Source organism: Lithohypha guttulata (genome assembly GCF_036872675.1).
Source record: "Lithohypha guttulata strain CCFEE 5908 chromosome Unknown scaffold_2, whole genome shotgun sequence".
Taxonomy (NCBI): domain Eukaryota; kingdom Fungi; phylum Ascomycota; class Eurotiomycetes; order Chaetothyriales; family Trichomeriaceae; genus Lithohypha; species Lithohypha guttulata.
In genome coordinates this window covers 4,352,477-4,376,555 of record NW_027042751.1, presented here as the reverse complement: position 1 = coordinate 4,376,555, position 24,079 = coordinate 4,352,477, and the positions used below count along the sequence as shown (strand labels likewise).

The 24,079-nt window shown below is 49.5% G+C and overlaps 11 protein-coding genes across 11 annotated transcripts; 5 read left to right on the top strand and 6 right to left on the bottom strand.

Moving 5' to 3' along the window:
• Positions 1-370: 370 nt before the first annotated feature.
• LTR64_003717 (uncharacterized protein) lies at positions 371-1,567 on the bottom strand (the record flags this gene model as incomplete). Its single annotated transcript, XM_064898069.1, has 1 exon — positions 371-1,567. One exon carries the CDS (start codon positions 1,565-1,567, stop codon positions 371-373), a length of 1,197 nt encoding a protein of 398 aa, XP_064757019.1.
• Positions 1,568-3,665: 2,098 nt separating this feature from the next.
• Positions 3,666-5,234, bottom strand: LTR64_003716 (uncharacterized protein; the record flags this gene model as incomplete). The annotated part of the gene is made up of 2 exons (XM_064898068.1): positions 3,666-4,516; positions 4,610-5,234. 2 exons carry the CDS (start codon positions 5,232-5,234, stop codon positions 3,666-3,668), a joined length of 1,476 nt encoding a protein of 491 aa, XP_064757018.1.
• A 72-nt stretch (positions 5,235-5,306) lies between these two features.
• On the top strand, positions 5,307-6,869 carry LTR64_003715 (uncharacterized protein; the record flags this gene model as incomplete). The annotated part of the gene is made up of 2 exons (XM_064898067.1): positions 5,307-5,388; positions 5,473-6,869. The coding sequence occupies 2 exons, from the start codon at positions 5,307-5,309 to the stop codon at positions 6,867-6,869; spliced, it is 1,479 nt and encodes a 492-aa protein (XP_064757017.1).
• A 146-nt stretch (positions 6,870-7,015) lies between these two features.
• On the bottom strand, positions 7,016-7,861 carry SHY1 (surf-like protein; the record flags this gene model as incomplete). The annotated part of the gene is made up of 1 exon (XM_064898066.1): positions 7,016-7,861. The coding sequence occupies one exon, from the start codon at positions 7,859-7,861 to the stop codon at positions 7,016-7,018; it is 846 nt and encodes a 281-aa protein (XP_064757016.1).
• A 722-nt stretch (positions 7,862-8,583) lies between these two features.
• LTR64_003713 (uncharacterized protein) lies at positions 8,584-9,150 on the top strand (the record flags this gene model as incomplete). Its single annotated transcript, XM_064898065.1, has 1 exon — positions 8,584-9,150. The coding sequence occupies one exon, from the start codon at positions 8,584-8,586 to the stop codon at positions 9,148-9,150; it is 567 nt and encodes a 188-aa protein (XP_064757015.1).
• Positions 9,151-9,631: 481 nt separating this feature from the next.
• Positions 9,632-11,365, top strand: LTR64_003712 (uncharacterized protein; the record flags this gene model as incomplete). Its single annotated transcript, XM_064898064.1, has 1 exon — positions 9,632-11,365. One exon carries the CDS (start codon positions 9,632-9,634, stop codon positions 11,363-11,365), a length of 1,734 nt encoding a protein of 577 aa, XP_064757014.1.
• Positions 11,366-11,594: 229 nt separating this feature from the next.
• Positions 11,595-12,707, bottom strand: LRA2 (L-rhamnono-gamma-lactonase; the record flags this gene model as incomplete). The annotated part of the gene is made up of 1 exon (XM_064898063.1): positions 11,595-12,707. The coding sequence occupies one exon, from the start codon at positions 12,705-12,707 to the stop codon at positions 11,595-11,597; it is 1,113 nt and encodes a 370-aa protein (XP_064757013.1).
• Positions 12,708-13,368: 661 nt separating this feature from the next.
• On the top strand, positions 13,369-14,145 carry LTR64_003710 (uncharacterized protein; the record flags this gene model as incomplete). Its single annotated transcript, XM_064898062.1, has 1 exon — positions 13,369-14,145. The coding sequence occupies one exon, from the start codon at positions 13,369-13,371 to the stop codon at positions 14,143-14,145; it is 777 nt and encodes a 258-aa protein (XP_064757012.1).
• Positions 14,146-15,071: 926 nt separating this feature from the next.
• Positions 15,072-15,935, bottom strand: DHG2 (L-rhamnose-1-dehydrogenase; the record flags this gene model as incomplete). The annotated part of the gene is made up of 1 exon (XM_064898061.1): positions 15,072-15,935. The coding sequence occupies one exon, from the start codon at positions 15,933-15,935 to the stop codon at positions 15,072-15,074; it is 864 nt and encodes a 287-aa protein (XP_064757011.1).
• Positions 15,936-16,358: 423 nt separating this feature from the next.
• LTR64_003708 (uncharacterized protein) lies at positions 16,359-17,678 on the bottom strand (the record flags this gene model as incomplete). The annotated part of the gene is made up of 1 exon (XM_064898060.1): positions 16,359-17,678. One exon carries the CDS (start codon positions 17,676-17,678, stop codon positions 16,359-16,361), a length of 1,320 nt encoding a protein of 439 aa, XP_064757010.1.
• Positions 17,679-18,066: 388 nt separating this feature from the next.
• Positions 18,067-20,778, top strand: LTR64_003707 (uncharacterized protein; the record flags this gene model as incomplete). Its single annotated transcript, XM_064898059.1, has 4 exons — positions 18,067-18,209; positions 18,281-18,315; positions 18,563-20,438; positions 20,490-20,778. The coding sequence occupies 4 exons, from the start codon at positions 18,067-18,069 to the stop codon at positions 20,776-20,778; spliced, it is 2,343 nt and encodes a 780-aa protein (XP_064757009.1).
• Between the last annotated feature and the right edge of the window lie 3,301 nt (positions 20,779-24,079).

Below are 24,079 nucleotides of genomic sequence, written 5' to 3'. Positions count from 1 at the left end.
GAGAACGTGGTGCCTGACTCAAAGCTTCTTTCTCGTCCGACAGCAGATCGTGTTCCGTCAGGCTATACATCAAGAGTTTCAATGCGTGTGAACGGTGGTACTTGTTAATGCTGATGCGTTTAAACGCAGCCGTCTTTTTTTCTCCATTCGCCCACCAGAGACTCGTTCGTGCTTTAGCAAGACTCATACTTCCCTGGCTTCGTAGACGTTCTTCGACTGTGGTCGGGGTGCAGGTCAGTCTTGACAGTGGTTCGCAGTGACGGCAGTGATTATACCTATGCCCTCGATTCCTAAATGAACTGTCCAGTCGTGATTCAACGTCCATTGCCTCCTCCCACTGACCAACTCCGCAGAAGACGTATCCAACGCTTCACTCACCCATGCCGCCTCCCTTTCGTTCTGTCGTTTTCAGTCTCGGCGGCCACTCCGGCGCCGGCACACTCAATAACATACACACCTCCTTCCTCCTCCTGCGAAAATCATCATACAACTCCATCCACACCTTCCTATTCTCACACCCCCTCTCACTCGGCGTGTTATTATCAATCTCACATTCTGGCCGGATCTCTCGCATCAGGTTATTCGGCCACATGATCCAGGGTTTAGGGAGGGGCCAGTCACTGAAGTGGACGAGTTTGGCTTCTGCGAGGATGGAGGCGGCGGAGAAGGATTCGTGAGTGTTGCCGAGGTAGGTTGTGTGGTTGGTGGGTGAGGTGCGGCGGAACTCACCTGTGATGAGGGCGTAGGGGCGGTGGGGAAGGGTGAGGGCTGTGTGGGAGTACTGGGAGTTGAGGAGTTCCATGTCGAAGAGGGAGGTGGTGGGAGAGGTGGAGATGGTGTTGTTGACGGAGAGGCCGGATGCTAGGCCCCAGAGGGTTCCGGCTTCGTGGGGGGTTGGCTCAAGGACGATGAGGAGGGAGGTGAGTTTTGGTCCACCGCCTTGGTGGGTGGGTTCGTCGAGTTTCCAGTATGCGCGGGGCATGGCGATGGGCGAGCCGCGGGAGAGGGGGAGGAAGAAGAGCTCGTCGATGTTTTGGCGGAGAGTGATGTCTGAATCTAGGTGGATTATGCGATGATATTCTCCCTGATTCCAGGCGTGCAGTTTATTGATGCTGGCGTCCCAGGTTTCTTCGTCGTCTTGTGTTTCGCGCTTTACCGTGTACATTTCGACTGGACGGAGCTTGACGTGGTACTTGTCGCGTGCGAGAACCAGTAATTGCGAGGTACGATCCTTGCTGGAGCTGACGTCTGTATCCCATGTTTTAGGGTAGAAGAGCAGACGGCCTGCAGGCGATTTGAGCTTCTGAAGTGAATCGAAGACCATCAAGCTGTTGCAGAGGTAGTGCTGGTTTGTGGCGTACTGTGAGTATGCATAGCTCGACCAGTCTACCTTGCCGCCTAGACCTGGATGGGCAAGCGAAAGGCCACTCGAATGACTCGATGGCGTCAGAAACCTCCAGAAGAGGAGAAAAGCTATCACCAATGATACCAAGTATCGTCGTCGTCGCCATTGTGGTGGGAAGAAATTACCTGAGGCTGGCTTGTCCTTAATTAAACTGTTTTCCATTTCGTATGTGTCTCAGTTTCTTTGGTCTTGTGTGTTGATTCAATCTCGTTAATTTGTGCTACGCGAATCCGGAGGTTCAGCCAGGTTCTAGAAGATGCTTGTAAACAATATCGCTTAGCATGAGCATCGTACCAATGTGTTATTCGTGTACTGAGGCCTGTTCTCAGCTCGAGGTCTTGTGTCAGTAGGCATGAAAGTGGCTGCAATCAACATCGATACGGCCACCACCGAGTTGTAACTGCTTCAGGTATACGCCTCTGTCGAGGAGCGTAGAGTTTGAGAAGCCTTGATAGGGAAACTGGTGGTTTTATTCATTGAGGTTAGTGTTTCTAGCGAATTTATTGAGTCGCCATTCCAACTTTCAACCACGATTGCGCCTGCCCCGAGCGAGTGAGGTAATCAGCTGGTCTTCCATGTCTGAAGATCATTTAGACACGGCAATTTTGATTGTGCCGTGCACCCTCCAACTCGTTCTTGCTCAATCTGATGGGGCTAAGCTCGTTACTGCCGTTCACAACTCTACATGATTACAGATTCATCGTGGACTCATCTTTACGATCGTAAGGGCAGCAACAATGAGCATAAATTTCTAGGAAAGGTCTCTGGCCCTCAATGTGCTCTATTGTCTTCGCGATATCCTTCAATCATGGTCACGGTCACTGATGCTGACGTATAGCAGACATTGTCCTCTTCTAAGATAGCGCGGTATTCAACGCATGCAACAACTGACTATTACACCACAAGCAGGAACTCCAAGCTGTTTCTGTCTCATACCAACTGTTCAGATCGACTTTGCCCCTCTTTAGACGATGTATACCATAACGGAGTCACTGTACCATTAGATTAGAACGTCTCTGACTCACGTACCTGGGCCAAGATCGAATTTCTTGGATCTTGTCCCGAGACAGTGCATCAATGCTTGAAACATAGACTTTCAGCTCCGAAAGGACATTACTACAAGATGACCGTCTCCAGCTGCCACATAGATTCCTCTCTCTTCTGCTCATCCGCAACACCAGATTGTTATTCTTCCGAAGCTTCAAGTTACCCATTAAAAGTGACCTCGTCTACCTACCTTCCAGGTGGAATTTCGAGGTGTTCAAAACACTCATGTACTCAATGGCGTCGTCGGTCCAGCTTCCTAGTCCAGTCTACTTCCGTACCGTCTCTCTACCAGCCTACGGCATCCGACGCCTTTCCATCAGATCATCTCCATCACTCCCAGCAATACTATGCCCTCAACCACGAAAAGAACCAGAATTCAAGACCAGATGCGGCTCCATCTCTATACGACCTCACCCCGATGCTATCATCGATCGTGACGAAGAGGCAAGGCGAAAGGCACTGTGTGTCTGCCCGAAGTGGTGCCAGTACCATAACGGCACGAAGCACTTTCTCTGGGAACAAGGTTACCGGCTCTACCAAGAACGCGTAATGGGTGCGTTGACTGGCTGTGAGAAGGTCACGGAGGAGGACTTTGATGCGGTGGCGGCGAGTATACCACTGCCCACGGTTCGCGAGATATGGCGCTGGACCATCAAGCAGGGATGGAATCTGAAGGGAGAGGTTTTTAAGTGGCAGTGAGCCACGAGGATCTGGTCGGAGAGCATGGGTGGCGGCAGTCAAAAGTGATAGCTGCGTTCGAAAGCTGTAGGCCGGCAACGCCACAAAACAGGAAATGGAAACTTCCAGTGCGAGAGGTGCCATCAGTGATGATTTTAGAGAATTCGCTGATTGCTTGATCCAGGCGTATTGTGCATATGTATCGATTGCTCGACAAGTGAACTCCAGAATTGCCGCACCTCGTCATAAGACCTGTAAATAGAGATAATGTACAGACTGATAGCTGCTTGCATCTCCCATGCGTCCATAATTTGTTGACGTGGTTCGAGCAAAGTATGAGAGTTTATGCAGTAGACCGCTCCACCTAACTTGAAGGCGTTTCTTCCCAAACAGCGGTATTCAAAACCACAGACCCGGGCAGCGTGCTGTGACAGATTTTCAGCCAGTAGGGGCAAAATTAGACGCCATTTGGAAGTTTCTTATTGAACTGAAAGGGCAAGTGTCTATGGTATGGGTAGGGCACCAGTAGTTGTCCTTAAGAAGGGAGTCCGAAGAACGGTGACTGGAATTCTTCTCCGCCCTGGGCAGAAGTTTCCGTAAAAGCTCGAACCACTATCTGACCCTTGAATGCTATAGTCATCGCGCCATCATCGGATTTCTTCTCAATCCAGACATCCCATCGAGGCGCCACAGACCCTGGTTCTGGAAACTCAGTAGGCTTAGCACACAAGGTCATCGGTGCGTCGACATAGAGAACCTGCAAATTTCTGTACTCGATCGACTTGACCTGGAAATCCGGCAGTCTGTCCATCGCGTAGCGAGTAAGGGTACGGGTGAACCATTCTAGCATCAGGAAGACGGTCAGAGGGCCGTGAACGATGAGGTTGCGAGCACCATACTGTCGGCGCGCATAGCCTGGATCAAGATGTATGAGGTGAGCATTGTTTGTAGCTGCACTCCAGCAAAAGAGCAAGTGCCGACTTGGGATCAGTGTGTGTGAAAACTTAGCTGACGTCGGTGGTTTAATGAGCCGTGGAGGGTCACCCAGGAATTTGGGCTTGGTTCGTAGGAAACAAAGGGTGTATTGCTCCTCCAGCCAGGTCCCTTTTCCTTCGGGGTCAGTAGGTACTGGCTTGAACAGTTCTAACACATTGTCGACAGTGTAATCCTTGTCGTAATTGATTCTTCGATCGTAAGCAAAGAGGGATTTGCCAATGGTAACGTATGACTTCTGGTCCTTACCGGTGCCTTCGACTCGCAAGCCAGTGGGTCGCTCGATCATATGCTGAGTGGCTCTGGTTTTGTGGTCCATAAGGGGAGAAATGTTCTCGTGTTGAGTAATAGCGCCGGATGACCATAGGCGATAGGGCCAGATTTCGGCAGGTCCTGGCAAAAAACGAGGGTCAGTTCCATCCGGCAAGAGATTCTCGGGTGTAATCGGGTAGGGAAACATGGCTAGATGCCATCCCAAATTCATACGATTGGTAATGAGGTTGGTGGCGAGATCTGGCGTTGTATTATCACGGAATTTGTGCCACCGTCGATGCGTGAAATTGCCTTTGGGGCCCAGGACGGAAGGATTCAACGGATCTGGTGGCAAGATATCTCGAACAGCGGACCACAAAAGTCTGATTTGATCACTTTTGAGGTCATCTCGAGCAAGGTAGGCGGGCAAGAAAGAGAAGAAGTCGGTTGGGTTCGCGTCTACAATATGTTTCTCAGTCGGTAGACCAAACGCAGTTGGTACCTTCTCGCTGAGTGAAAGCTCAACAGAGCTCCTAAGTTCGAGCCTCGAGCTGGGCTTGAGTTCTGACGACGCACTGATCTCGCGATATTTAGACTGAGATTCGTCAGGCTCATCGGCTTCACCCAGTAAAACACTGAGAGTCTTTTCAGAGAAAGGTGAGTACGCTGCTGGCCGAGTTTCAGGGGCAAAATCGCGTATAGGCTTGGGTTGTTTCTGCTGATTGTGCTTTTGCTTGAAAACCGAAGGGATGGGAAATGCCTGGGGATATTGCTTGCTTTGTTCCGCTTGAGCTTTTGGCGTCCTCAATCTCGCCGCTCGAAGAGACGATATATATCGGCAGCCATGACGATTTATCATTATCGACAGAGCTCAAAGACGAGACTGTGATGGGAAAGGATACATTTCATAGACATGGGCAATACACTCAAAATGGCTGACCACGAGCACGTGATTTCGCGATCTGGTGGAACCAAAACGCCCGATTCTGAATGTATCGTGTTACTGGCTGAAGGTCAACTTCACAATTGATGTGTCTCAGCACAGTAGTTAGGCTACACTCGACGTATTATGTCTGCTCGTAGGCGACCTTTCGCAGAGCTTGTTCACGCACAGCGCACACCTTCCCTACGTGAACCACGCACACCTGCTATCGACGCTTTCGCCCAGTCCGGCGCACGAACGCGTCCACGAACAACACAGCCGCTGAAACAGGTTGATGGCAATAGTGTTAGACCTAACTCAGCGAGGGGTGTTTTACGCCGTCTAGCAAAGATCACAGCTGCGACTTCCAAGCGTCGAACCGTTACTCCTTCGAGCGTCGTGCAGGGAAAGGAGAATATCGTGCCTCATGGTCAATTCGAGAAAGAGGATGAGACCTTGGTTAAGCCACAACTCAACTTCCACATAGAAGAAAGTATTGAAGAGGACGAAAGTGAAATACTAGTTGCACCAACACCATCAGCCTTGTTGGAAGATACAGACGACGATGAGGATCAGCCGATCGTCACGTTTCTCGACACAGGACAAAGAGCACAATCGCACGACCCATGCTTGTCGCACATAGATTCTGGTTTGCAGGATGAAGCAGATGCTGAGGATGGCAACAGTACCTTTCTGACTGAAATCGCCAGACGGGCAGTCAGCGAAGAGCCAACTCGAATGTCTCGGTACAGTTTCGGTAGCATACGCATGAGTGACTTTGGTACGGAACTGGAAATCAAGAGAGTTTCAGATAGACAGGGAAAGCTTGCTGAAGCCATGCCAGATGATGATATCGTTGAAGACTCTGAGCATATCAAAGATGTGCAGATCGGTGACGAGACTGAAGGTATTCGACATATGAGGCATTCCTCCGAACCATCAAGCTTGTCTCCTGAAGACGATTTTTTACCACTTGCACTAGGTGCGGACGACAGCTTTGAGCTCAATATACCTCATCACGAGGTAGATGAAGCTGACCCCAACTCGGTAGCTCAATCTGCTTTTTCGCAAACTAAGCCTCTTGGTTCGAATCCAACAGGAGAGCAGTCAGACGAGGATGAGGGTGTAGTGCCAACTACCATCGAGTCGGCAGCACCGAGCAGACGACAGACGCTTCTCGAGTCGGTGGCTGCGACTGCCAGCAGTACAAGACCACGTAAGAGGCTAAAGGTCAATCAGCGTGGAAACATGGTTCCTGGGCTGCCGTCGAGCCTAATCAAACGAATCGTGAATGACTTGCAGCAGAAGGCTAACAAGCGCAAGGTTACACTTGGCAAGGAGCACATGCAAGCTCTTGAACAAGCCACTGAATGGTTCTTTGAGCAAGCCAGCGAAGACCTCGAGGCATTTTCGGGTCATGGTCGGCGCAAGAAGCGAATAGATGACGACGATGTGCTTCTTTTGATGCGACGGCAGCGAGTGCTCCGAGAAGATGGAGAGCTGCTCGAGATGGCGCGACAATGGCTTCCTAGGGACATACTGAACGAGCTAGATCTTCCTGATCGGCCATAGGCTACCACTCTTTGGTTGTCCGTACACGGCGCGTGATATCTGATGGTTTCTTCCTGAGCACCATCCAAAGCATGAGAGCAGTGGCGGCTGATAACGAGTACCTAACGACTGATGAGTAATGAGACTGAACGATGGACGGAAAACACCTACCAGGTGACAATGTATTGAACATGGTTGTTCCTCAAATTGACCTCGGCCGGTCTCCCAATGGGAATACCTTTTTCTTCTCTGTTATAGCTTTCTAGGAGACTTGGAGCCATAGTCTCTTCAATCCATATTGGTTCACTTCCAGAGTACCTGGCCATCTGCGCGACATCTGGAAAATAGAACTTGCCTTGTTGAGGGTTATTGTCTGGGGTAAAGACGTTCTTCTTCCAAGGCTCTCTTAGCAGTCCTGATATCGTTACCTCGCCACGAGGCAATGAAGAAGGGTCTCTATCCTGCTGAAAGCGACGCTCCCTACTCACCCAGCCTCTATTGATCAGTATTGTACTCCCTCCTTCTCTTTCCAGTGGCGTTATCACAAAGAACCCATCTTTTCCATCGTGCATGCGAGGTCCGACCAACATCTCAGCCTCATGTTTCAGAGTACCAGTCGCATATACCCTCCTGTAGTCGAACTCATCAATGACACTAGGGTCGATTCGAGGTGGTAGTGGTAGAGGTGGTCGAACTAATCGATCTTCAAATTTCGCAATGAGTTTCGTTTTCCAGTCCAGTCTCTGCACCTGCCATGTTCCTAGCGCGAGAGCTGTAATAGGTATCAGAGCTAGGACAGCGAGACCCAGCTTGTTGTGTTTGCGTCTGGTTGAAATGACTTGTGCTGGGGCGTCGACTATCGACACGAATTCGGGATCATCTGCTGTCTTGCCAGATTTTGGCTGCGTATTTAGCCTTCTTCGTACTTGTTTCGATACTTGTCGACATGTTGTGAGCTTTGGTCTTGTTACTGAGAATATGGCGTTCAGGAGCCGAGGATTAGAACCTGCCATTGTGTAGAGCTCTGATCTTGAAGCTGCGCCAGATCAATTTGACCTATACTGCTGCAAAATGATGCCAAATCCAATGCTGAGCTAGGCTCGCCTATCATCGACGCTAGGCTTCAATGAGGTGCCCCGAGCCGGAGATTTCGGAGAAGAGTTCCAGGGTTCCCAGGCTGTTTGACGCTTATCATCTGTTATCTTTCCAAGTCTACATTACTACTCGAAGATGAGCAGTATCGTCTACAGTCTGCCTCCTGCTACCTCGTACAAGTTGGTCTATTCCTAGTAGAATGGCTACAATGTACAGACGTGCTGCTGGCCGTGAGACTTCAAATCATGTCTGAACTTGTACGCTCAAAGCTGCGTTGCAAGAAACACGATGCGTGCTCCAGAGGTTTGGCGCTAACCTTCACAAGTTGCCCATTGACAAGAGGCCTAGCATACACGCACAACATTACGAACGAGATCTCGAGAATGAGTCGAAGTAGTGCTTGTGACGAGTATAGACTGAATGACTTCGAGATACCGACATCAAATGACTGACTTTCCTGAATCTCCGGCACAACTACGTCAGTTCCCGAGCTTTTGCTGAGCGATTTGTAGGACTTCAGTATAGATTTACCTGACATGAAAGCAGTCCTGTGGCTACACAGGTAAAGACGGTCGAGCAAGGAAATTCTTCAAAGCACAATCTGTTCACCCTTCAAAGATCCAGGCATCTATCCTCCATAATGGCTTCCGCTTCAAACCCTCCCACAGCTGGAACAGTCCAGAGCCCGATACTCGCTTCCTCACTAACGAACACGTCCTGGACAAAGCCTTCGTATAAGCTGCCACTACCCAGCTTGCAGTTCCTTTTCCACCTGGAATGCGACATGGACTCCTTCCGACATATTGGCGCCGGACCTCACGGAGATCGTAGTACAGTCATCTTCAAAGGCGGTCGTTTCGAAGGTCCTCGTCTGCGAGGTACCATACTTCCGGGTGGTGGTGACTGGGAAATCATTCGAAATCACGACGACCAGCAAACTGCTCATTTGGACACGCGATACAATCTGCTTACACACGATGGGGCAACCATATATCTGCAGACAACAGGCACACGCACTGGCAAGCGCGAAGTATTGGAGAAACTAGGTCAGGATGAGTCTATTACTGCAGACAAATTCAAGATGCGCCTTCACATGACAATGGAGACGGGCGATTCGAGGTACAGCTGGGTCAACGATGGAGTTTTTATTGCTAGCTCTGGTCGCAATGGTGATATGGTCATTTACGATGCTTATGAAGTCTTGTAAGCATCAGCTTGGGTATGTTTTTATTTGGTCTTGAGGAAGACCTTCCATACCCGAGGGCTCACTATTCGATCTTTTCCTCCTGGTTGCGTGACTTTCGTGCACAGCTACGAGCTTGTGTGCAGCCAATCGAGCAGATTTTAATCAAGAAGAACAATGTTTAGTTTTGGGAGTCAAGGATTTCTACATCACCTGTTGGAGTGTTCAAAATGTTTGACAACCAGTTGAAATGTGTACATACTCCGCCTTCACACCAGTGTATTGTAGTGTACTAATTGTCACAGTGTTTGTATATCAACTTGAGTTTATGTGAAATGGCCACCTTTCCTCGTGACTTTTTGGCAACGATGCGATGAAGCAAGCGGCCACTTTTTCTCCAAGTGACTCCAGCTAGCCTCACTGATAATCTCCTGTTACAACTCGACGTCGTCGTATCAACACTGCATCTACCAACAGACTAGATCATCATAGTCGTCTGCTCGTCATGGCAGCCGCAATACATTTCTTCCAAGTTCCGGGCATTGCTATCGCCAAAGCAAGGCTCGAGAGCAAGGCGCTTCTTTGCTTTGTCGCCGACAATAATAATGCTGACAGTACACAATGGGAATCTGTTCTGACGGATCCTGAGATAGCGGATCAGTTACGCTCATCGACAGTCATGCTTAAAGTATTTACCGGCTCGAAGGAATCACGTCTTTTGAATGACGTCTACCCTGTTCAGAGTGTTCCAGCGGTTCTCATCGTTCAGAAAGCAGAAGTCGTTGCAAACTACCAGCATGGGCAGATACCGTTTGAGGACTTTAAGCGTGAACTCTTCACGAGATACACGCCGAAGACAGAACCAGTAGCATCGCCTTCTACTTCATCAAGGCAAAGACTACCAGGCTACCTTGACTTACCACCATCAGAGGGCAGGATGCGCTTGCCGAACAATGCATATGACCATCTTCGCAAATTGACGCAGCAGTATTTAGATTCAGGAGTGTCTGGAAAGGGCTTGCTGAACATTCAACTAAAGCTTTTGGGATCAGTCAATTCGGAGCCAGTGACTACGGCAATTCAGCAGATACGAGATACCATTAATACAGATACGGAGCCAAGTTTGTCGGATCAAGCGACAGAACGCCTACTGAACACACCAGCCTCGAGTATTAGGCAAGCACCGCCCTCTAGTAATAACGATCCAGCAGGTTCAGGATCCTCTCATGAACCTCGGCGTACTCAGCAAGCAGGAGCAACAACAAACGCGGGCCCACAATCATCAACACCTCTTACGACCCCACGACCATTACAACAGACTGATAGTCATGCCTCATCATCAACGACTTCAACCTCGAACAGAACCTCAACCACAGCACAAAACACAGCCGCCCAACGGGCCGAATACATATCCTCCCAGAAAGCCGCCGAAGCAGAACGCGCCCGCATAAAAGCCGAAATCGAAGCAGACAAGCGCACCCGACGAGAAGCCGATCGCAAAGCCCGCGACGAAGCAGAAGCCCTCCGTCGACGAACCGAGCTCCACGAACTCCGCAAAGCCAACTCCACAACCTCAAATCCACAGGCTACAGACGTGCGGATCCAAGTACGCTTGTTCGATGGCGGGACAATACGGAGCTCTTTCGCGAGTGAGAATACAATAGCACTGCATGTAAGACCGTGGATCGAAGAACAGACTAAGAAGAATGGTTCAGGAGTCGCGGGGCGACCGTATGATTTGAAGTTGATATTGACGCCGTTGCCAAATCGGAGTATTGAGGCTGGTGAGGAGGATACGCCGTTGTCTGATATTGAGGGTATACAAGGCAGTGCGACGCTTGTGATGGTCCCTGTCAAGACATATGTAGATTCCTACGGCAATACAGCTGGCAATGGTGGACTACTTGGTAGCGCGATAGGCGCCGCACAATCTGTCGTTGGTACCGGTATTGGTATCGTAGGATCTGCTGCTGGCATCTTGGTCGGTGGACTTGGCCGTCTGATGGGCGCGGGTGTGACACCACAAACCACTTCGAATACACAAGCGCAAGACACGGATGCGTCTTCGCGTCCTAGCCAAGGCGAAACTGCCGCTAGGGATGTCAGAAATGTGAGGGTAAGAACATTGGCAGATCAGAGGCGGGATGAAGAAGAGGAGACGAAGAAGCGAGGCACGAACTTGTACAACGGCATGGGTCTGAACGTGCAGCCGAGAGGTGATGATAATGAACACAAATGAACAAGGGCAAAGTCCATGGCCTCCACTGGTTATGACGTTGTTGTTAAGATGCTACTCTCCAGGTACGATTCTACATAGGCGTGCGTCTGGTTGGATGTGATTAACTTGGCTCATGGCACAGCTAAAGCTAGCTTGGAAAAAAAGGTACTCGTCAAGTGCTTGGGAAATTGTTGGGCAACATACAAGCACTATATCCCAGGTATGAAGATGTGCTATAACGGATCACTGTCTACCTATCTACCCTCACGTCAAGTCCATAGACCTCTTTGGCACAACCCGCCCACACCATCGCCTTATCCTCATGGCTAAGATGCAGCTCTTCAAGGACCGCGCCCACAAAATCGACCCAGTGCGTCCATGATCTCTCAATCCCAGGCCCTCCTACATTGCAGACTGGCCAGTCGGAGCCGAACATGATACGCATCTTACCTCCGCTGTTACCATAATCTGGTCCAAAGTCACGGAAGATCTCCTGGATGTATGGTCTCGATACATCGAGAAGTTCGGAGATGGGTGTAGGCTGGTCAGGCGACTGTGATGGGAGTTCTGAGAACAAGCCAGACAGCTTCATGTAGGTTGTGGGAAATTCGGACAAGGTCTTGATGCATTTACGCCAGACCTTGAAATTTTCAGGGTCGGATCTTGGTGTAGTTACATTCTCGTGCAAATTTGGCTTGCATAGATGATTGATGACGATTTTCATCGTTCCTGTACTGTGCTCATAGAATCTCCGAAGCATTTCTGCTGCCCCAAGTAGCTGCCATTGACCACCTTGACGATAGTCCACGCCTAGATCGAAGGATTTGGCACCTTGCTTTTCGAGAAGCAGTAACCCGTCTATAAACTCAGTTCTAAGAGCTGTTCCTTGTGGCTTGTCCTGGAGAAGGTAGCGAAAGCCACGAACCAGTCCGTCCTTCGCTTGCAGGTCTCGTGAAGCACCAAGCCGATCCAAGTACTTTTCCAAAGACTTGACCGAAGCACCAAGTGGTGCCCATGCGACTACCCCCAATGCTAAAGACCGGTCTTCAGGTACGTGGCCTTCTCCTTCTGATGGGCTTCCATCTCTGATACGACGGAGCAAGTCGACCTCTGCGAGTGCATGCTCCCAACTATCTTCTTCTAATCCTGACCTTCGGTCTGTCTCGACAAAGACGAAGCCGAGCAAGCTCGAGCGCGATTTTGTGGCCGCGCGGTACTGTTCGACCGAGTTCTGCCTTTTCAGAACGTGGCCATCTGGGAGTGACGGAGCCCAGTTGAGGTGTGGTATATGCGTGTCTGCGTAGAGGTGGATATGAGAATCTATTATAGGGTAGTTGCTAGAACTACCACCGCCATCGGACATATTGAACACTTAGTTAGCTATCAAGAAGGCCATATCTCCTACCTGAAATTGTTGGTCCATTGAGCCAGAGCAGTTCGGTGTGAAATGTACCGCATCGTGCTTGGTTGACACGCCGAAGGGTTTCAGGCACCTTACAGCGGAGAGCATGTATCTGCACTCGTTTTGACCTCATCTCGTTGAGCTACTGAAGCAGGAGTCCAGGACTCAAAGCATGAGAGTAATCTGCGGGATGCGGATGCTCGTGCTTGTAAAGTAGGTCTGAGCAAAGGATCGTCGAGAACTCGAAGTTTACAGGTGGCAGTGCGAGCCTAGACGTGCCCGAATTCGTCACTTCCAGCAACGGTACGAATGCCTCAGGCAACCAATAGAGAGCCCACGCGAGGCGCGTTACCATCGGACATCCCAATCCGCTTTGCTGTTTCTGCGTTCAAGACTGGCAAAGATATCTTCATCGCCTGTATTCGCTGGCTCCTAATACGACCTTGACGCCAGCATCTCGCCGCCATACGCTGGCATGAGCAAAAGTGTGGTCTTCATCCCTTCCAATCATTACCCTATGGCATGACTAGATTTGAAAGAGCGAACGTCGAATATTGACTTCAAGTTGTGTCGCTCCTGCTCTACTTGTGATCCCTAGACTCAAGCTACTACTACATGCACAATGACTACGGCACACCGCGAGAATGGTCTACTATCTCCAGCACAATCAGACATTTCTGTGGCGTATGCTCCATCTGATGTTCTTCCTGTGCCAAGATCACATCCTCTTCCTGCTGGATCCTCCAAACAGATTGCTCTAATCAACTACCTAGATGACAGGATTTTACACATTACATCCCGATACGCCAAGAGCTTTGCTGCGAGTGCAACCGATCGCGACCACAATGTAGGCTATACAGACTTTGGTCAAGTCATCACCGATGTCGATGCTGTGCTCGACGTTGTCTGGATCAGCAATACACCCTCCATACAGATTCCATACCTTCTGAGCCTCGCTGGCCAGTTCAGAGATTACCTACATTCTTTCTCGTTCGTGACAGACTCTTTTCGCCTCGCCAGGAGGTTTGACCTAGCATTTTCGCGACTGCTTTCGGCACAGGATCATTTATCCACTGCGATTACCGTGACGGACAAAGTACGCATTAGGTCTCTAGCTCAGGAGACTAGGGTGGAGATGACTGAGGTCGCTTCAAAAAGTGGTATGTCTGTTGATGAGGACGCATCCTCGAACGATGAGGACTTTGACGATGATGACACAAGCGACGGTGACAAAAATCTGAACAACCAATCGATTGCTATGAGTCTCGGCAGAGTCTATGAGAAGACTTTGGAAATACTTGGTGCTGACTTGAGCTCTCTGCCAGCTCTAGAACCACAGCGCGAAGACGAAGATACACCAAACCAAGCTTCGCAAGACGTGGAGATCATCGACCTCTGAAAAGCAACAGTGCTGAGTGCTCGTGCGCTTAGCTCGGCTAGATCCTCTGCCTCCTCTTTGCAAATACCTTGATGGTACAGTATGTTGCTGACCGCCTCACTTTTCTGGTATGGCGTTCAATTGTGCGGTGTGTTTGGCTAGATGCCGATCTCGGTCCGCCCAGACTAAGGTAGCTCCTGGCCAATCATATCCAACCACATACTGACCGACCCAATGGAGCAAATACAAGACTTCGTCAAATCGCTGCGCTCAAAGAGCTAATGTTCGAGTGCCCAAGCACGAAGAACAATCTGGGTACATGTGAGAACATCATCTGTAAGGTATACTCGTGGAAAAGCATATTAGCAAGCGCTACATACCACAATGGAGCCTGCATTTGATGCCGTCTGGAACAGACTTTCGAGCTACAGAAGAGGACTACAGTACTCAATATGAGACCTTTTCCCTACTTCGCCCTTTTATGTCAATCCACTGCCCTGCTTAGTACACGATTTGTACGAACGACGAGCGACATTGTGCTGTCACCATTATCAGTAGCAGCGCAGTCGAGCTCGAACCCATCGACACTAACAACGATACCAAGAACGGTTTTGAGCAGTTCGAGCGACACAAGCACATTTGCCTTCACCCACTCGACCTTAATCACCATGGCGCCCCTGTCGAGAAATCCCTTGGACTCAAGACGAAAGTGCTTTGACGATCGAGGATTCGGTGTCGATTGTGCTACATGGACAGGCTATTACTACACTTGGGGACCCTCTGGTAATCCCTACCAAGGTGGACCAGGTGACGGCAATGGTGCTGGCTCGAACGTCTACTCATCGACAACGTCCCATTTCATGCCGCTTGCAGTAAGCTATATCATTCTGGTCAACATCATCACACTCTGGGCCGCCCTGAATCTGTCCTAAAAACTGATACACCTTTTACTGGAAATTCACAAATGCGCCACCATCGACCAGAATTGTCGCGCCAGACACATAGCCACTTAGCTCACCCACTGCCAGGAATAAGGCAGGGCCAGCCATATCACTAGGAGCACCAAGTCGGCGTAGTGGTATTCGGTTTTCCATATACGCCTTCTTCTCACTACCATCCTTCAGATCCTCGTCGTTCAGCTGTGTGCGAATTGTTCCAGGAAGGAGTGCATTGCACCTAATCCCGTACTTTCCCAATGCGGTAGCACAACTTTGCATCAGACTCAGCACAGCAGCCTTAGTCGGTGTATAATGTGCTTGCTGCGCACCACCGACCAGAGCACTGATACTCGAGACGCCAATAATCGACCCACGACTTCCATCCTCATTCGGTGTCTGACCCGACATATGTCGCGCTGCTGCCTGTACAGCATAGAATGCCCCCGAGTAATTCGTGTCTCTGTGCTTAGAAAAACTCTCGGGGGATATATCGAGAAACTCCTCGAATTTGCATATGCCAGCATTAGAGACGAAAGTATCAAGACGACCAAACCTATCAACACACTGCCGGACTAGCTCGATTCCAGTTTCTGGCAATGAGATATCACCAGGCACACACAGCAACGGCACATCTTCCACCTTCGACGTTGAGGTTTGCGGGTTCCTGGATCTTATCACTTCCAGAGCTTCCGTACGCAAAGAGTCCTGTAAGGTTTGGTCATTGGCATTATGACCTGGAAAGTAGTTGATGCAAACGAATGCATTGTGCGAGAGGAAGAGTGTGGCTATTGCGCGTCCAATGCCCGTGAGACCACCAGTTATGCACAGGACGTGCGGATTCGTTTGCTGGTCGAAAACTGGTGAGAGGGGCATTTCTGCGAGGGATTTTGCAAGTTCTCGGCGCACTGGTCGGGTCGAAGTAGTGTTGCTAAACTACGATTGATGGATTACTCAACTTTACCGGAGTATTGTTTTTCATGTGAATTGTGTTTGTGCTCACTTTCTCTTGCCTATTGACGTAGCGAGTAATGATTTTGAAAGGAACGGCAGAGTTCGGAGTAGATGGGGCCGAGCTCCATTTGAGGACTTGAACACGTGCAGAAGCACAATCTGTCCAGCAAATTCGAGTAAAAGTTGCATCTGATACAAATGTTGGTGTAGCTCGTACCAGTAATGCTTGGTTCAACAGTAGTTTTACAGCAATAGCTATATCATGCCATACCGCGTTTGTCCCTACGTAAGCGTTAACGAGAAAGCAAATTACGGCACACAAGATTCTGCTACAATCTATACTTTCTACTCAACGTGATCGCCTGACGTTGTGTGTTTTGCAGAAGTATTGTCCACGACGGTTTGCCTCTCCTCGACCTTCGATGTTATCGACTTCATTGGACCCATCCCAAGGAGGCCAGTTGCATCCACCAGTCTAGCATTCGGGTTCAGTTCAAGACCAAATCCAGGCTTGTCCAGCACAGCTACATCCAGGTAACCACTTTCTGGAATTGGTTCATTGAGGAACAAATCGCCAAACACAGGCAAGACGGACTTCCCGTCTGGGCTGTTAGCAAGGTATTCTTGGAATGGACAATTGTGTTGCGAAACCACGAAGTGGTAGCTGTATGGACCTGATGCATGCGGCACAACAGGCAGATCGTATGCTGAGGCCATAGCCGCGACCTTCAGCAACTCGGTCATTCCACCAACCCACATCACATCTGGCTGTAAGATGTCGACGTTTCGCCCCTCGATGAGTTTACGGAAACCGTACCTGGAGTATTCGTGTTCGCCAGTAGTAAATTTGGTGTCCGGGTGTGCTCGTTTCAGTAGCTGGAAGCCATCGAAGTCATCAGGGGAGAGCACTTCTTCCCACCAATCGATGTGGAGATTCTCTCGCTTTGCAGCGCTGACAAGCTCAATCGTGTAGGGCACATTCAATGACATGTAGCAATCAACACGTAGAGGAAAGTCGGGACCGACCTCTTCTCGCTTCTTCTTGAGATATGCAATGTTTTTCAGCAGGCCTGGTTGACCTTCTTCTGCACAATATGGCAGGGCGACCTTGGCTCCTATGAAACCTGCTTTCTTCATAGCGCCTGGCTCGGGACCGGTACAGTAGAAATGTAGTCTCTCTCTTGTAGCACCTCCTATCATCTTGTAGACAGGTTCACCTCGTATCTTGCCAACCAAATCCCATAATGCTAGATCGATGACTGAGATGACTGCAACTGGAAGACCTTTCCGGCCATAGAACATTGAGCCTCTGTACATGAGTTCAAAAAGCTCGTTGGTGTCGCGTGGGTCTTTGCCTAGGAGGAAACGTTCGAAGTGTTGTTGCACCAACCAGCAGGCTGGCGGACCACCAAAGCCAGTTGCAAAACCTTTGGTGCCATCAGTGGCTTCGATCTCGACACAAAACGAACCAAGGACGTTGATGCCCCACGAGGTTCTGGATTTCCGATATTGCTCCCATTTCGACATAGGCGTCGAGATGGGACTGTCTATCAGCCAGTGACCTCCTTTGACATTGTGATAATCACCACCTGAACCAACTCCTTCTATTATGAATGTCTTCACTGCCTTGATGGTAGGGAAGGACCTGACAGATGTGCTGTTCATATTGAGAAGCTGGTCAGTTCGAAGGTAGAGAGGTCGGTGCAAGAATGCTGCTGCAAAGTCAGTACTCAGTAGAAGGTAGTGTATGTGCAGTTTCTAAGAGGAAGGAACGGAAACGAGCCGATAAAGCTCATGGCTGCCATCAGCGTTTTACAAGCCCATCGTCTCGCCTCGGTGAAGCAACGACCGTTATAATGCCTGATTTGTGATGCAGGTACATTAGAGAAAACCAGTCAATGCACGGCAAGAACAACCCATCGCTCCTGCAGTTTGTGCGGGGCTGCTTTGGCCATGGATATCCACTTTGCGAAGCTCGGTCTGGTACAATCTTCCACCGTGCTTCGGGCTTCATCAACCCGGACCTTTCAGCACACATCAACCAGTCCACAACATGGAGGAGCGCTCGTACTATGACTCAGCTGCCTTGCTGCAAGATGGTTCAAATCGACCCGAAGCTGCTAGTCAGAGCGAAGACTCTGATGGTAGTGATGGATATGATCAAAATAGAAAAAGAAAGAGACCCATGAATGTAACGTAAGCTCAATTTACACTCATGTCCATGAGGCGCCAACTTGACATCGGAAGGCTGACATGAATGTTGACAGCTGCGAGGCATGTAAGCAACGCAAAGTCAAGTGTGGTAAGTGACTACATCCGACAATCGATCGTGGACACATCTGCAGCCTGTGGAATGCACATTTGCCGGAGAGCGTGAGCTACGTGTCACGTCTTCCTTCTTCGCAGAGTATGATGAATATTCAGCGCTGTGAGCGCACGATATTTTGTTTCGTTGGCCGCACGGTCGATCGGTTGCATGATGCCAGGAGAACAAAACATTGTACTTAAGAGAAAAGTCTACAACCTGATTACTAACATCCTTTCCTTAGATCGTGCTCAACCTTCCTGCGGATGGTGTACGAAGAATCAGCATCCGTGCGAATACAGGGAGCGTAAGAAGCCAGGCTTACGTGCGGGCTATGGTCGCGAGCTCGAGGGACGACTTGACAAATTGGAGTCCATCATCTACGAGCAAGGCAGACAACTTGCGGCCCACCTTCAGCAATCATGCAACTTGACTGATAGAGGCAGTGTCTCGGTGCCTCGTCAGTCTCATGAAGAGCTAGTCGGACAACTGCCAGGCACTACCTTTACGGGCTCCATATCCTACGACCCCGAAACAGCCCTCAAGCAGCAGATGATAGACCCGCAACTGAGACCATCCTCGTCCCGGCAACAGTCTATACAATATTCCTCGGGCCAACCGTTGTCTCTGGAACAAAACGCACAGTCTGTACACCACTACTCCGATGCTTCTCCAGCTCACACACAACTAACATCTCCGCATTTAACAGGAGCACAACCAGTTTCCCATCAGACACCATATTCTGAGAACACAGCTTCCTTACCACCGTACGACCTGTTGTATACCCTTGTCGATCTGTATTTTCGACATGTGAACGTATGGCTTCCTCTTTTGGACAGGAAATCAACACTCGACACTTTGTTTGGTCCATCTCCGTTAGCTGAGGCTGATAAAATCGTCCTACACGCCATAGTCACAGTCTCACTCCGCTTTTCAAAGGATCCACGTTTAGCTTCAGAAAGTCGTCAACATTACCATGACATATCGAAGCAGAAGGTGCAACTATTCGGTCTGGAGAACTCGAGCATCCGAGCCTTGCAAGCCTTGGTGATTCTAGCTTTGGATGTGACAGGGGACACCAACGGTCCGCCCGGTTGGAACCTATTAGCGCTTATCAGTCGTAGCGTTATTCAACTTGGGCTATCGGTCGAAACAACTTCTAGCTTGGCTACGCCGTTGTACCCCTCTATAGCCACTTTACGTGCAGCAGTGCTACCAGAATCTCGGTCACCAATCGAAGATGAAGAACGAAGACGACTCTTCTGGGCTGTTTACATGCTGGATCGTTATGCAACCGTTGCGACAGCATTTGGATTCGCACTGGATGACAAGGAAGTTGATCGCCGTTTACCTTGTCGCGACGATCTTTTCTCCGCGAACAAATCGGTGGACACGAAATGGTTCCGTCACTCAGGTCAAAACAGATATTCCACGAACATCCTAGATGTACACGGCCACTTTGCCTATCACTGCGAGCTTCTAGGAATTCTTGGTCGCATCCATCTTTTTCTAAAACGTCCAATTGATATCGGCAGTCTAACGGACGTTGAACAATGGCAAGGGACTTATCGAGCATTGGACAGTGAACTGAACGCTTGGCACTTCGGCCTTCCTGACGACTTTGTCAACATCACGCGCATGATGAAGACCGGCTCGTCAGCGAAGCCTGCCAATTGTGGCTGGATAGCACTTCATGCGGCGTATGCTTTTACCACTATTCGCCTGAACTCGTCAGCTGCCTACCCTGCTCAAAGCTCACCAATCTTTTCATCCTCATACAGTGCCATGCAAAGGTGTCTATCTGCGGTCGACAGCATGCGGCATCTGTGTCAGTTTGTGAAGATCAGTGGCCTGTTAGACAAGCTTGGACCTCCATTTGCGTTTGCGACGTGGGTCAGTGCCAGGGTCGCCCTTGTACACGGCTCGATCATGGACGATGATGTCGATCCTGATATCGATTACTTCGTGACGTTATTGGCGGAGATGGGACACTATTGGGATGTTGCCAGAAGATATAGTGAGATCCTAAGTCGTGTTCTTGGGGAATACAGGACATCTCAACATTCAGGTTCAGAGCGCATAACGCCATCAACGGTAAAGATCCTGGCTGATATGCGAAGGTAAGATTACAACGGAGGAGTGTCTCCGAATCGCGTGCTAATCAGTAGCAGATGCGCATACGATCTTGACTTTCTGATATCTCGACAGCCTCAGGCATCAATCAAATCTTATCAGCCAACCCGAGCTAATACGCCAGCAGTCAACGAACTTGAGTACCTTGATGTGTTCGATTTGTTCAACTTTCCAAGAACGCACATGTCTGCTGATAACATGTCCCAGAATCAGCCTCCAGGCAGCTTAGCGACGCCATTGCAGACGAACAATCCGAGCATGATTGCGACGAATCTCAACTTCTCTCAGCCAAATCCGGAGAGCGATTGGCTCTTTCACACGAACTAAGCAGTGGCGACGAATCACATCCGCGAAGCCAAGATGAGCGTGCGCGCAAAGAATTGAAGTTCCAGCCGCCTGAGTAACAGCAAATCAACAGGTAGCCAGGAAGCTCAAGATGTCAGCCAGCGGTGGGCTGCCAGTGTTCACTCACGGTTACCTGTTATACCTGGCATGTTTCCTTCTTCGGGCTCTGCTGCGATCTGTTCGTTGATTCATAATGACTGACAGATACATACTGCTTGCGTTAGAGCTAAGCTAGTACATCCTGCGCATTTACCTGGTTCCGATGTGCCTTGAGAATATGATTGGTATCCTGCATATGCGCCAAAGCAAGTGTGGAAGGATGCCTGACCATTCGTCGGCTTTGACTGATTGGAGAAGAAATGATGTTGCGACAGGTTTGAGATTTCCTGTAATTACCATTGAGGCCTCAATACCACCATCGCTGCCGAAATCGGGTTGTCACAAGTGGTCTAGATTTTGTAGTCAGCCACTGTTTGGACCCGAGGTAGCTTGCGCTCATCAGATGCTCAAGCCAAGCACGTACACGACAGATCTACAAGTGCAAGACGATCGTGGCACAAATCTGGTTGAAATATGCTATCTTCTCAAGCTGCGAACCGGTGTGTCACCTGGTAGTATACAATAACTTGCTGTATCCGCTACCAGAAAGTACGTCTTGGCACGGTCAGTTGAGCTTCCCTCGTGATTGAACATAAGGATAGAAAACGTCTGTTACGAAACATTACAGTACATTGTCCGGAAGAAACCCAACCACTCTCCTGGTCGCGCCTATATACGCATTTGGAAAGAGCGCCGAGCGGGCCGAACTCTAGCTAACGTCGTAACTGCCTTGATTATTCAGGACTCCGTGTCCTGCTCTTGCTCACACGAGCTGCGACACTTCTCTTCTCCTTCGAAATGTTTCTTCCAATGATGTTTACTACGCAGTGACATTTTCACATTCAAATTGTTCCCTTCCCAATCCTGAAGTCAAGCTCCCGACTTACTATTGCTTCGTAAATTTGTGTCCATATGAGCGGCAGTATTCTGGTGTGTGACAAATCCAAGAACGAAATCGCACTTCTCAGGTATTCCAATCATTGCACCTTGCCAAATGCAACGACTGCCTGAATTAGACAATCGATGACTAACACATTGAACGTCGTCATTATTCGTCGCGGAATATAGTCACATCCGCCTCGATGCGATAGCTGTCCCCTTCGTGCTCTATGAGCTCTCAAGATTCTCTGGAAAGTTTCCGACGTTTCGATCGTTGCAGCGAACGACGAAGAGGAGAGAAAGACTCTGCTTTACCACGATCAAGATGCAAATGACTCGAGAGTACTAGGAAACGATATCGCGAAGCAACGCCGGTTCTGAAACCGCCCCCAGCCATAAGCCAGGACGACCCGAAATGCTTCCCCGTCTCCGAATTGGACCCATGCCTTCACTCATAACGCGCTTACGATTTCCCATTGGTCGCACCAAGTCAATGAGGATCTATTCTTCTGCTCGTACTAGATCCCACGTGGCATCAACATCGGTCCAAAGATGTGGTCCTGGGATGGCAGAAGCCTAGCGCGGAAGGCCCCTTCCACAGACAGTCCAGAACTTCGAAGCGATAGCCACATAGTGTGGCAATGTCCCTCGCTCTCGCACGTGAGCTACACTCTTGGTCTTCTGCTTATGACGTCCTATTGGACCTCGTCTTCTCTGTGACTACTATATTGAATGAGGCTCATCAATGAATAGATGGAGTGTTGCCTGTAGGAACGACGGATTACGCTAACAGTGCTAGTTTACGATGTCTTCACAGGACACGGCTTCCTCGAATATATGACCTTCAACTTGTCAAGTCTTCGCCGAAATCATTCAGCTGATTGCTATTACCAGAGACATCGAACCATTGCTAGCGGCCACTGAAACCAACAATGTGCTACCAGATAGTCGAACGCTACGCAGTCTGCAAATGCCTGTATCACCGCCACGCTGTCGACCCATGCAACAATTACAATCGACCTGGTCACAATGTCACCGAAAAGACAATCCTGGTGGGCTTCGCATGTCCCGACCACGGCAAGAGAAGGCCTACGACAACCACGACAAGCTCGAGCACAAGTAGACGAGGTTACTCCCACGACTCAGGATACGGCTCCGGGGCAGGAACCTCGAAACGATAAGAACAAGCAGAACACCTTCAGTGACGTGGACTTAGAGCACTCAGTACCACGGTCTACTCGATTGGTCTTTTCCAATAGCCAAAGCTGTCAGTCGAGGCCATAGATTGAGGAATGCGGAACATGGCACAGACACACTACCAGTGACACTGTTGCCGCGCGTACCAAATACCCAGCAGCTCGAGATGCAATACAAGTTCAATTGAGTATTGCTTGAAGTCTAACTTCTATATGGAGAGTTGGATGACGTGAGGCAGAGGAAAGGGTTACGTTCCGTTCGAGATGATACACTGTCGTTACCAATTTATGCGTTGTTTTCCTGGATCTGGGTTGAAGGGCACAAATCTCCTCTCCGTCCTGTGTTGAGATACGTCTGCGACGCTTACTACTATACAGAACATACAGAATATCATATACTGTTACCAGCTGCTTAGTTCAGTTCAATGGCAAGACTCAGACCTTCCTTCAAGTACTGGAGTAGCCAAGCCTGCAGCCTACCTGCAACGTAGATCTCTGCAGGGACAAAACCCGTCCACGAAACGTGGACGCCTGACTTACTCACAGTTTCTACGAGAACTTTACGTTACATTCCACAATACCGCATTTTGCGCAATGCTTCTGTTACTAGCCAAATTTAGGCCTTTCGAAATCAAGGCGTCCGGCCGCCCGCCTATTCCGTTTATTTCAGCCTCATAAGTTGTAAGGCGGCTTTGAATGCCTAATTGCTAAGCTGAGGAAGGATGTATCTGAAGCACTTTCGATGCATATTCCAAGTATTTCCGGATCCCACGATGGGATCTAGCTCGGGGGAGGTAGTACTTTTGTCCTCATCAGCTCAGTTTGTCGCTGGATGACTCCCGTGTCTGCTTGTCATTGTGCGAAAGTTCATCGAAGAAATGTTATGACGGTCACTTTGAATGCTTATTTACGGTACCGTGATGTTGCCATCTGGGGATGTACTTGAGTCGCATCGGGGCTGAAGTAGACCATAACATGTTTCATCGGTGAGTCGGTAGTTTTGGACGAAGCTGAATACCTGTCAAAGATGGCTTGACAGCCTCGAAGAACGAAAGACGTCTGAATTTTGAAGATAGAGGTAGGTAAGCACGGAAATGTGCTCCGCTAGA